Source organism: Mesoplodon bidens (genome assembly GCF_964165515.1).
Source record: "Mesoplodon bidens genome assembly, chromosome: X".
Classification (NCBI taxonomy): Eukaryota; Metazoa; Chordata; class Mammalia; order Artiodactyla; family Ziphiidae; genus Mesoplodon; species Mesoplodon bidens.
The window spans coordinates 52,934,976-52,948,024 of record NC_138163.1 but is presented as its reverse complement, the minus strand read 5'-3'; the positions used below and the strand labels follow the sequence as shown (position 1 = coordinate 52,948,024).

Sequence of the window (13,049 nt, the reverse complement as noted above, 5' to 3'; positions counted from 1 at the left end):
ATCCCATCTACTGAGCTTGCCATAATTAACAAATTTCCTTTACTCATATATTTAGGTTATCTTTATTTTTTCCTATTAAAAACAATTATGTGTTGAACATTCCTGTAGTAAATTTCTGTCACTAAATGGTACATTTCACCTGTGTGTTTTCATTTATTTCAGGCAAGTTATTGTTTTTGCTCTTTTCTACCCCACATGATCACCTGGGTGAATTCCAGAATACTGAGAACAGATTTGAAAAACAGATCTGTGGATCATGTAGGTGTTTGTGTTTGCTGCTGTATAGACCACTTATCTCAGTTTTTCTGTTTCCATCTATGCCTTCAGTGCACTCTCTCTGTGATATTTTTCTTCTCTACAATCATCCCATAGTTGAAGGGATAGCAGAGGACTGATACACTTGTAGCTAAACTGGCTTGCACATCCTTAACTATTTCCTTAGGGCATACTCCTAGAAGTAGAATTCCTGGCTCAAATAATTTCTGTTAAATAACTCTTAGTTGTAAAGAAAGAAAAATTACAATCACCTGTCACTTCCTTTATGGTGGCGCAGTAACACTTATTCAGTGGTCAATTTGAGTAAGTACTTGAATAAGGAAGAGGAATGAGTTAAAGGGTATACAGAGACTTGAGGGGAAGTAGCTGTCAACACATCTTCAAACAGCATAAATTAAGTCTTCCATCCAAAATTTTGCTTTCAGTTGCAATATATAAAGAGCCTGGAAGTCATGACTCCCAAAGTCACAACAAGAAAAATCTGAAAACACTGAAAATACCTGGCTTTTCTTGGACCCATCAGATAACTAAGATCATAGGCCAAACCACCACTTCAAAATCTGGAGAAACAGACAAATTCAGAGTCATAGTTGAGATCTGCTTACCTGGAGTAGAATCCACTGGAGCCAAAACTGGTAGGAACACTTGAATGGTCATTTTGATAAATTGCTGGAGGCTGAGTGTGGGCCATCAAGGGAGTGAGAAAGCCTGTGTGTCACAGTCTTACAGGAGCTTTTGTGGATTTGACCTCCAGGAAAACCACTCAGTTCTCATGGTGAAGAGCCAAGAAGTATTCCCTCATGGATACAGCAGAGGGATGGGAAGAGCAAACATTTTGAAATACACTCAGAGCATTTTCCATGACAACTGCCTGCTCTGAATGGGAAAAAAACTACTAGAGCCTTATCCCCCTAGGGGAAAGGATTTTTTTTCAATTCCAGCCCCATCTATTATTTCTTATCTTGCCTTGGGAAGAAAAAAAGGTAAGAAACATTTGTGAGTTCACAGACTAGAGGAAAATACACAACGCTAGCCCCCTATAGACCTCCTGTCTCACCTAAAAAAGAATAAAAAACTGAAAAGCACTTGTGAATGTCACAAACCAGGGACAAAGGCTCACTGAAACACTGAGACCAAATAATAGAACCATAGAATATTTCCCATTCCCCCCACACCTTCCAACCACATCAATAAGGCTCATGTATAATAAGAGCAGATTAAAGCTGAAGGAAGTGTACATCTCAGACCTTCTTTAAGAAAACGTCTCTACCCTGCATCCTAGGATCTACAGGACTAGGGTCATGGAATTCTGGAGTGAGAAATTCAGAGTTACCTTCCTGGCAGCTTCAGGCAGCAAGACAAATCATCCTTAAGTGGTTTTTTGCCTTTCCTATCATGTGTCCAGAGTTGAAGATGATATGCTCTCTTACAATAATAATATTTTTCTCTCACACCCTCACTATGCAGTCCATTTCTAACCCATCTCTCTCTTGCTGCAGTATGTCAACTTCTGACTTTATGGAGATAAGGCAGCTGTGGTATATCTAGCTTATAATAACCCTCCAACTACTTACATCTCCCCTCAGCTTTATTTTACTCCTAAAAAATCTCTTCTCTTTTAAACTCATAGGTCTTTCACATCATTCTAATCAAAATATTTCAGGGTTTTTTATAACAACATTTCCCAGTTTCATTAGACCACGTTAAAAAATGGAATGCCACTTAACATCCTGATGGCCTCATGTTCAATGGAATAATATTTGGGAAACATGGTTCTGTGATGTTTGCACATTCCTTTCTAAATATTAAGATAAAAGCTAGATGTGATATCCTTGTAAGGGCATCATTTGTATCACATACAGTACCAAGATGCCTTCCCAGCCTCGGCAAGGTCATATTTCTGTTTTTAAAAGTCTCTAGGGAAACCCAAAGACAACAGGAGAAACTAAAACAAGGACAACAGAATACTTAGCCTCTGACACATAGAGCTATAGCAAACAGTATACACAGCCTAACTCCTAGCCAGATAAACATAAAACCTCATGCTAACAGCCTATTTACCTCAGTTTCTTTAACCCGTACTGTCTGCCTTTTAACAAAAAATTGCAAGGCATACTAAAAGCCAAAAAATCTCACAAAAACAAAACAAATGAACAAACAAAAACCCCAGCACACCAGTATCAAGAGACAGAGCAAGCATTAGAAACAGATCCAGATATGGCAGAAATTTTGGAATTAGACCAGGAATTTAAAACAACTATGGTTAATATGCTAAGTGCTCTAAATGGAAAAAGTGGACAACATGCAAAAACAGATGGTAATATAAACACAGAGCTATAAACCCTAAGAAAGAATCAAAAAGTGAATGCTAGAAATCAAAAACAGTGTAAAAGAAATTAAGAATGTTTTTGATGGGCTCCTCAATAGACTGAACATGGCTGAGAATAAATCAATGAGCTTGAAGAAATGTCAGTAGAAACTTCCAAAAGAGAATACAAAGATATAAAAGAGTGAAAAAGCCTGAACAAAATATCCACAAACTGTGGGACAGTTACAAAAGGTGTAACATACATGTAATAGAAATACCACAAAGACAGAAAAGAGAGAAACAGATGAAATATTTGAGTAATGATGGCTGAGAAGTTTCCAAAATTAATGACACACTTCAAACCATAGATCTAGGAATCTCAGAGAACATGAAGCAGGATAAAACCCAGAATATCTATACCTAGGCTATTATATTCAGATGGGAGAATGTCAAAGACAAAGATAAAATATTGAAAAAAGCCAGAGAAACCTACCACATTACCTATAGAGGAGCAGGAGTAAGAATTACATCAGATTTCTCTTCAGAGACCATACAAGCAAGAAGAGAGTGGAGAGAAATGTTTAAAGTGTTGAAGGAAAAAATTACCAATCTAGAATTCTGTATTCAGTAAAATTATTCTTTGAAAGTGAAGGAGAAATAAAGACATTCTCAGACAAACAAAAATTGAAAGAATTTGTCCCCAGTAGACTTGTCCTGCAGGGGATGTTAAACAAAATTCTTCAGAGAGAAGGAAAATTATATAGATCAAAAATTCATATCTATTAAAAAAAGCAAGAGTGTTAGAGAAGGAATAAATGAAGGTGAAATGAAGTCTTTTTATTCTTAGTTGATTTAACAGATTACAGTTTGTTCAAAATAAGCATATCAACAGTGTATGTGGTGATTACAGCTTATAGATAAGTGAAATGAATGACAGCAGTGTTATAAGGGATAAGAGGGAGGAATTGGAAATACTCTGTTGTAAAGTACTTGCCCTACCTGTGAAACAGTATGGCGTTATTTGAAAGTGGCCTTGAATATTGCAAACTCTAGGGCGACCACTAGAAAAGTAAAATTAGAAGTATCATTTATATGCTAAGAGAAGAGAGATATGATATCATATAAAATGTACAATTTAAAACAGAGAAGGCAGAAAAAGATAAGACAAAGAAAGGAAAAGGGCAACATGGAAAACAGTAACAAATATGGTAGGTATTTATCCAGCTGTATCAATGATCATATATGTCAATGGTCTAACACCAATCAAAAAAGATAGACTATCAGGGTGGATTAAATAAATAAGATCCAGCTTCATGTAGTCTAAAAGAAACCTACTTTAAATATAAAGACACCAATAGATTAAAAATAAAGGGATGGGGCTTCCCTGGTGGCGCAGTGGTTGAGAGTCCGCCTGCCGATGCAGGGGACGCTGGTTCGTGCTCCGGTCCGGGAGGATCCCACATGCAGTGGAGTGGATGGGCCTGTGAGCCATGGCCACTGAGCCTGCGCATCTGGGGCCTGTGCTCCACAGCGGGAGAGGCCACAACAGTGAGAGGCCCGCATACCGCAAAATAAAAATAAAAATAAAAAAAATAAAAAAGGGATAAAGAAAGAAATACCATCATTAAACAAATTTACATTAAACAAGTGAAAGCCAGAGTAGCTCTATTAATTTCAAATAAAGCAGGATACAGAGCATAGAACATTACCAGAAGAAAGGGGGAATTACATGCTGATAAGTGGCCCAATTCTCAAGGAAGACATAACAATCCTTAATGTGTATGCATCTGACAAAAAAGTACAGAAATACATAGGGCAAAAACTGACAGAATTGAAGGAAAAAAGACAAATCCACTATTATAGTGGGAGACTTCAACATCACTCTATCAGTAATTGACAGACTCAGAAGGTAGAAAAATCAGTAAAAACAAACGAATTGAACAGCACCATCAATCAACAGTACCTAGTTAATATTTATAAATTTTTGTGTATTCTGTTTTGTTCATCCAAAACAGCAGAGTACAGATTCTTCTCAAGCTCACATGGAACATTCAGCAAGATAGACCACATCCTGGGATATAAAACATACCTTAAAATTTTTTAAAGAATAGACATCATTCAAACCATGCTCTCAGATCACAAAGAAATTAAACTAAACATTAATTACAGAAGAATAACTGGAACCCCTAAAACACTTGGAGGTTAACCAACACACTTCTAAATAGAATGTGGGTCAAAGAACTCTCGAGAAATTTTAAAATATTCTTTTAAAAAATTGTGAAAATTTATCAAAGTTGTAGGATGTTTAGAGGGAAATTTATAGCATTGAATGAATGTATTAGAAAGGAAAAACAATCTAAAGTTAATAACTGAAGTTTCCACCTTAGCCACTAGAGAAGTAACAGCAAATTAAATCCAAAGTAACCAGAAGAAAAGAGATTTTTTTTTTTTTTTTTGCGGTAGGCGGGCCTCTCACTGTTGTGGCCTCTCCCCTTGCAGAGCACAGGCTCCGGATGCGCAGGCTCAGCAGCCATGGCTCACGGGCCTAGCCGCTCTGCGGAATGTGGGATCTTCCCAGACCGGGGCACGAACCCGTGTCCCCTGCATCGGCAGGCGGACTCTCAACCACTGCGCCACCAGGGAAGCCCAAGAAAAGAGATTTTAAAAATTAGAGCAGAAATCAGTGCTATTAAAAACAGGAAATCAATAGAGAAATTCAATAAAACCAAAAGTTGGTTCTTTGAAAGATTAATAAAATTTATATGCCTCTAGCCAAGTTAACTAAGAAAAGGGAGAAAAGACACAAATTGCTAACACCAGAAATGTTCCCATGGAACTTAAAAGGATAATAATGGAATATTATGAACAACTTTGTCCTAAAACATTGACAGCCTAGAAGAATTACAATTTCTTGAAAGACACAATCTACCAAAATTGACACAAGGATAAATAGGTACTCTGCATATACCTATAACTATTAAAGAAATTGAATCAATGATTAACCTTACAAAAGAGGAAACACCAGACTCAGGTTCACTGGTGAATTATATCAAACATTTAATGAAGAAATTATACCAACTTTACACAATCACTTAAAGAAAATAGAAGTTGAGGGAATAATCCCCCCCCCAAATTCTATGAGAACAGCATTAACCTAGTACCCAAACCAAGCACATACATTACAAAAAGGAAAAATTGCAGGCCAGTATCTTTCATGCACATAGGTATAAAAATCCTCACAAAATGTTAGCCAATAAAACCCAACAATGTATAAAAGGAATTATACACCACAACCTAGTGGAATTTATTCCAAGTATACAATACGGGTTCAACTTTTGAAAATCAATTAATGTAATCCATCACATGAAAGGCTAAAGAAGAAAAATATGATCATTTAGAGCAGAAAAAGCATTTGGCAAAATTGAATACCCATTCATGATAAAAAGTGAGAAAACTAGGGATAGAGGAAACTCCTTAAACTTAATGAAGAACATCTACAAAAAAACCTACAGCTAACATCACAAGGCTGAGCAACTAGATGCTTTTCTGCTAAGATTAGGAACAAGGAGAGGATGCCCCCACTCATCATTTCTGTTTAATATCACACAGGACGTCCTAGCTATTGCAATAAGAGAAGAAAAATAAATAAAAATGTACAGATGGGAAAGGAAGAATTAAAACTGTACTTGTTCAAAGATGACATGATCATATCTGTAGGAATCTCAAAGAATCAACAAAAAAAACCTGGAACAAATAAGCAATTATAGCACTGTTGCCAGATACAAGGTTAATATACAAAATTCAAATTTTCTTATATACCAGCATTGAAAAAATGGAATTTGACATTAAAAACAATACCATTTATATTAGCACCAAAAATGAAATATTTAGGCATAATCTAACAAATTATGTACAATACTTATATGAGGAAAACTACAAAATACTGATGAAAAAAATCAAAGATCTAAATAAATGTGGAGCTATTTCATGTGCAAGGATAGGAAAACTCAATATTGTCAAGATGTCAGTTCTTCCCAAATTATAGGTTCCATGCAATCCCAATCAAAATCCCTGCAAGTTATCTTATGGATATCAGCAAACAGATTATAAAGTTTATATTGAAAGGCAAAAGACCAAGAATAGCAAATACTGAAGGAGAAGAACATCAGAGGACTGACATTACCCAAATTCAATATTTTCCATAAAGCCACAGTAATCCAGACAGTGTGGTGCTGGCAAAAGAAAAGACAAATAGATCAATGCAACAGAAGAGAGAGACCAGAAATAGACCCACACAAATATATTCAACCAGTTGATAGAAGAGCAAAGGTAATTCAATGGAGAAAGGATAATCGTTTCAACAGATGATGCTAGAACGACTGGTCATCTACATGCAAAGAAAATCTAGACTCATACGTTACATATTTCAGTAATATTAACTTAAAATGAATCATAGACTTACATGTAAAAGGCAAAACTATAAAACTCCTAGAAGAAACATAGTAAAAGATCTAGGTAATTTTGTGTTTGGCAAGGACTTTGTTGATACAACATCAAAAGTGTGATCCATGAAAGAAAATATTGGTAAGTTGGACTTCATTAAAAATAAACCTTCTCTGCAAAATACTCTATTGATAGAATGAAAAGACAAGTGGAGATTGAGAAGAAAACTTTGCAAAACATCTGATAGAAGAATGGTATCCAAAATATACAAAGAATCCTTAAAATTTAACAATAAGGAAACAGTCAATCTCGTTTAAAAAAAAGGTCAATGATCTGAACAGATAATTGACCAAAAAGATATACAGATGGCAAATAAGCATATGAAAATATGCTCAACATCCTATGTCATTATGGAATTGCAAATTAAAACAACAGAATATAGCCAAGCTAAGCTTAATAGACAAAAACAGGTCTGTGTCCATGGTGATTAAGAGGGAAGAGGAGTAGATCATGTGTGTTGCATAGGCAAGGAATATGCTAGTGTGAAAGTTCACGTGCATAAGTATGTAGGAGGTGGGGTGGGGTCAGGGGCAGAGCTGTAGGTATGATATAGCACAGCTGCATGTGTATCCTGGGCTTAATGCTTGGGGGTTATTTGGTTCTGAGATTTAGATTTCAGGGGTAAGTCAGGGTTACACAGGTCTGTTGGAGAAACAGGGGAGTGGAACCTTGGCCATCAGAATCTATTAGACTGGAGTCCATTTTAGGATGAAGTAAATAGTGCCTACAAGTCAGACAGACATAGGTCAGCCTCCTTTTAATATTTTAATCTTTTATTTTCCCCTCTGACTTTAAAGATGAAACAACTCCTCTGAGCTGGTTTCCTTCCGTTATATGAAGGTAATAGATTATTTTGATAGTAGTCCATAATGTACAAGAGTTTTGTGAGCTAATACACATAAAGAGCTTAAAATAGGACTTTTCTCAGTTCAAAAAATGTTAATGAGTCGTAGTGTCTGTTCTCTAAATGAATTAACAATAAATTGTCCAACAGGTATTTCAAAATCTCACAGTATAATCTGTCAGCTAGTGGTAGATTCACTCCTCTGTCAGAAAGTATCTTGGAATCAAGATTTCACAGTATCCAGAATTATCAGATAAGATTGCTGGTATGACATTGAATAAATCTGTAAATTTTTAGACAAGAAATTAATAAGAATGAAATTACAAATAAATGTCACCTCCACGAGTACAGAGATTTCTTTCTTTTTTGTTTGTGCCTATGACAAAGTAGATACTCATATATATTTGTCGAATGAATAAAAGGCACCAGACAAAAAAAAGGCACCAGACACTTTCAGATGCAGAAGGAACAGTTCAGAGATGCAAAGAGATTCATGCACACGCACAGATCCCGGAAGAGCTCAGACTCCCTTCTTCCACCCTGGCATTCACCCAAGAGAGTATACTTTGGAACAAAGAAAATCCACAATTCAGCTAAGGCCATTGAAAGAGCACAGTGAAAGACTTTCCTCTGAAAACTGACATCTTTTGTCTCTAGATATAGCATAGAATCATCTCTAGACTTTTTCTCTATCACCTAAATATTGTACAGTTATAATAAATATCTAATAACAAGTAAAAGCTGATATGAAAATTCATGGTAAGAATAAGGTTCCCTTTTCATCCTGGTAAGCATCCATGATATTCAGTAAATAGGGACTTTCTCCAAGACGAACCTCAAAGATGATTGCAAAATCTCTCTTCTTTAGAAAAGAGAGAAGGCGCTTAAGAGGGTGGTTATAGTGGTGAGAGATGAGCGCCCAAATTGATCTTCCCAGGGGCTGAAGCCCAATTCAAGAAAGTGAAGGGGAATGGTCTTTATCAGTATGGTGAGTGAATTTGGTTCCCACTGCTGCTGTAACAAATTACCACAATCTTGCTGGCTTAAGAAAACAAAAACAATAAAATATTATCTTACAGTCCTGAAGGTTGGAAATAGGAAAAGTGTCTCTCTGGTCTGAAATAAAGGTGATAGGAGGACTTCATTCTTCTGAGGGGTTCTAGGAAGAATCTGTCTCCTTGCCTTTTCCAACTTCTGGGTCTGCCTGCAGTCCTTGGCCTCTGGCTTCCTTCCATCTTCAAAACTAGTGATATCCTGTCCACTTGTGGCGTCTTTCTCATGCAACTTCACTGTGACACTGACTCTTCTGCCTGCCTCTTCCACATTTAAAGTAGCCTTGCCATGGCATTGGCCAAGATACAACGGTGTAATCTTACTTTACATTCAGCTGATTAGCAATCTTAATTCCATCTGCAACCTTAATTCTCCTTTGCCATGTAACATCACATGTTTACAGGTTCTGGAGAACAGGACGTGAACATCTTTGGGGGACCTTTATTCAGCCTACCACAGCGAGGGTGCCATTTAGGTGAGTTTTAAAACGGGCAACAGTGCCAGCAGGTTTGTGCTCGACCACAGGTGTGCTTAACCAGGGTTGCTGTTTGCCCCATGGAGCACAGAAAGGAGGGGCTGAAGACTACAGGAAGGATATAGGAGTGCAGGAATCAGAGGATTCAAGGGCCAGCAGGATTCTGTCTTGGGGAAGTGGGTGCCTGGTGGGTCCTTCTCCAAAGAATGGCTGGGGAAAGTAGACTGGTGTGTATGGCAAGTGTGTGAGATCCCAGTAGGTTCTAATCCCTGCCACATTCCCACCCTGCCAAAGATGATGAGCGCTTGGAGGCACCTGCAAGAGAAGACCTGACAGAACCCGGGGAGAGAAGCCAGGACCGGCCCTACCTGGTGCCTGACACCTGGCTCTGGGATGAGAGCAGGGAGGACTGTCTGAGCCGGTGCGGGTCCTGAGAGGGAAAGGCCCTCCTTCCTGGGCAACTGCAGGGGCGGCGAAATGGCAAAGTGTGCTACCGTGCTACCACTGCGACTGAGAAAATGGCAGTGTGGCAGAGAGGGTGACGACACTGGCGCAGACAGGTGGTTTGTTTCCTCAGGCCAGAGGTCCATCTAGGGCTGCCTTCCCGTAGAAGAGGGGCAGTGGCTCGGCCTCCACGGGCGCCGCCTCCCACCTTCCGCCCGCGGCCCCAGAAGGTGGAAAGCAGACCCGGGGAGGGCCGTCCTCACAGCTCCTCTGCCACTGGCGCCCAGGGAGGATGGCGGGCGCGATGGGGGAGGGTAGGGGGGCGGACTCTGAGCAGTCCCGTACACACATACACACACACACACACACAGAGACACACACACACACACACACCCCGGGACGATCTGTATCCATCCGCTGCTACCTCCAGTGCGGCCCCTCCCTACCCTCCCAACCCTGGCCCCCAATGCCCACCGCCCGCCGGCCCCACACGCTGCGGTGCCAGAAGTGTGCGGGGCGGGGAGGGTGGTTGCCCGACGGGGGGCGGTGGAGGACCGGCGTGGCCCCGCCCCTGAGGCCTGGACTCCCCCGGCCCCGCCCCTTTCTGGGTCGGAACTATGGTGGGCCTGGGAGGGGGCGTCGATCCCGTTCGTGCCGTATCCCTCCGCCCCCTTCCCGACACCCTCGCCGCGAGCGGTTGTTGCCGCAGCCTTCACAGCCCCTGCTGGGTTTGGCGCAGCCGCGCGGGGGGCGGGACGCCTCTTTGCCATTCTGCCCGCACAGCGAGCGGTGGAAATCCGAGTGAGGAGCTGCGACAGGAGGGGGAGGCCGACCATCGGGACCCTGCGCCTGCGAAGGCAAGTGGGGTTGTCTCGGGGGCGACGAGCGGCTCACACCCTGCCCCCGTGGACCCTGGCAGTCTGACGAGGGGGAGGCAACCGGGTCGGAGCGGGTCCCTGAGAGAGGTGCGCATCGCCAGGGGAACCCTGGCGCTGAGGAGGCGGCGACCGGCGCGCACCTGGCCCGGGGCGCGAGGTCTTGGCCACAGGGCTTCCCTCGGATCCTAGGGAGGCGAACGGTGTGGCCGCTTCCTGGAGGGCTTTTTGGGCGCCCGTGCCCCGCCGTCGACGGTGTCTGTGCCAGGAGAGGGCTGTGGGGGAGGCTTCTGCGGGCGAAATGGCGGAGAGGAGCCGGGGTGGGGGCGTCGTGGAGGCCGCTGGGGGTGGCGGTCGGAGCCGGGTGCCTAGCCAGTGGGCCCGTGGGGCCGCCCGCCTGGGCCCTGATTCTGGAAAGGGGTCTGTCGGACCCCACGTGCCGTCTGCTGTCCCTTCCCACAGGCGCCTCTTTGATGCCAGAGTGTCCTGTGTGCGCGGTAGGTCTGGCGATTTCAGGCCACGGGGTGCATCTGTAGAGAGGCTTGAGAAAAACTAGGGACGGGAAAACGGCCTGTATTTCTGAAGTTGTGTGGGGATGGGGGGTGAGGGTGGGCAGCAGCCATTGACTGGACACCCGAATTGGGATGGGGTGACTGCGACCAGAGCAGGTCAGGCATCCAGGAATGCCTTCTAAAATTCTCCTCTCTACCTGGTTTCCCCACACTTCCTGGCCTTCCTCCCTCACCTCCATCCAAAATTGGGGGTGGAAAAGATGGACTGGGAGGTGAGGGTGGGACAAATTATAAATACAAGTACCACTGCACAACCTGTTTTCTAGAATATGCGGGCACCCTTCCCCCAATTTATGCTGCGCAAGGCAAAGGATGTGGTGCACCTAGTGGTGAATCCTCAGAATTGGAGAAGGGAACAGTGCGAAAAATATGACGTCAAGAGACAATGTTTGTTATCTGGAATGCTGAAATAGAGGGTCAAGATAAAATGAGAATATTCTACTAAGAGGACTCTGAATATTGAAAGACAGTATATGGAGTCCTATCCTTGATATTGGTCTGTCCATCAGGCGCTTAATTGCTACCATGGTCTTCTGATTGTCTTAACCTTTTTATCTTTGCTCCATAGGTCTGCTTTGAGGCTGGTTACTTCTGCAGAGAAGGAAAAAAGGAAAAGTCTGCCTTAAATCTCTGGAGGTTTGTGCAAAGAGGGGCAATGCAAGGGGCAGCTGTAGAGGAAGATTGACAGGTGTTTTTTATCCAGTTGGGTGTCTTTGATTCACATGTCTTACTCTCTTTCTGATTTTCACACTGCTGCAGAACCCGTTGCTCATTTCCTGCAGGAGTATTAGGACTATTGGGGTAGGTGTGGATTGGGCTGTGAATGGGTGAAGAAGACCTGAGAGCAGGAATCAAGCGACAGGAAACATCAGACAAATTAGACTCTTAAACAGAAAGAGATATTTGCATCAGGGATCAGGGTATCTGCCTGTCAACCAAGCACTCAGACTTCATTTCTCCTGTATGTTTACTTATCCATAGGATGGCCTGGTGTTTGCTTAAGGCTTAATACCACTGGAACAAAGCAAGGAGAGGAAAATTGCACCACATCAGTGCAGGTATGAGAATGGGTACATCTTTTGGGTGGGGTAGAGGAGACCACACAGGTCCAAGGGTGATTAGGGTCTGGTCTGAGGGCTCCTCAGCCTCTCCCATTGCCAAGATACTTTCCCACCATTTTCTCACCTGTGTTGTAGCAAGCAAAGCAATGTGACAGCTCTGGGGGTAAAGGTTGTGGGGTGAAATGAGGATAACAGAGAGACTTTCTGATAGCCTAACTCTCCCACGAAGCATTCAAGGTCCAGTCTCTGTGTGTGGGTCTTTGCATGGAGTGACACAGTTGGAAGAGACTCAAAGCCGCACGTCGTTCTCGATTCCTAGATTGATCTCCAGTGGCATATCTAGGGGTGGTGGATTTGCTGCTAACCACCACCCTCAACAAGCCTACACCCACCCAGGAACCATCCATCCTCTCCCAGCTTGGTTGTGCTTCTTCTGCACTCTGTCTGTAATATTGGCTGAGACTGGGATTGGAAAGGAGGCTGATTGACTGCTGGACTGGTGATCGACTCTAACTTTTGTTTCCAGCTGTATCATCTGAATTATCGAAAGATTAGAGTGTGAAGGTAGAAAACTGTGACAGATCTTTGGTAGAGGCTGAGACTGGGTTAGTGGTATTTAATCAGGACTCCTCTGTAAC

The 13,049-nt window shown here is 42.1% G+C and overlaps 1 protein-coding gene across 3 annotated transcripts in view; it reads left to right on the top strand.

The window, feature by feature from the left end:
- ARMCX5 (armadillo repeat containing X-linked 5) overlaps window positions 1-13,049 on the top strand; it is a 129,901-nt gene that overhangs the window by 100,858 nt on the left and 15,994 nt on the right. Inside the window, exons 2-4 of one of the 3 annotated variants that reach the window (XM_081222248.1) lie at window positions 11,919-11,986; window positions 12,332-12,408; window positions 12,731-12,803. In XM_081222248.1, coding sequence (XP_081078374.1) covers window positions 11,919-11,986; window positions 12,332-12,359 — 96 coding nt within the window. In that variant the 3' untranslated portion in view covers window positions 12,360-12,408; window positions 12,731-12,803. The other 2 variants (XM_081222246.1, XM_081222247.1) reach the window with 2 other exon arrangements.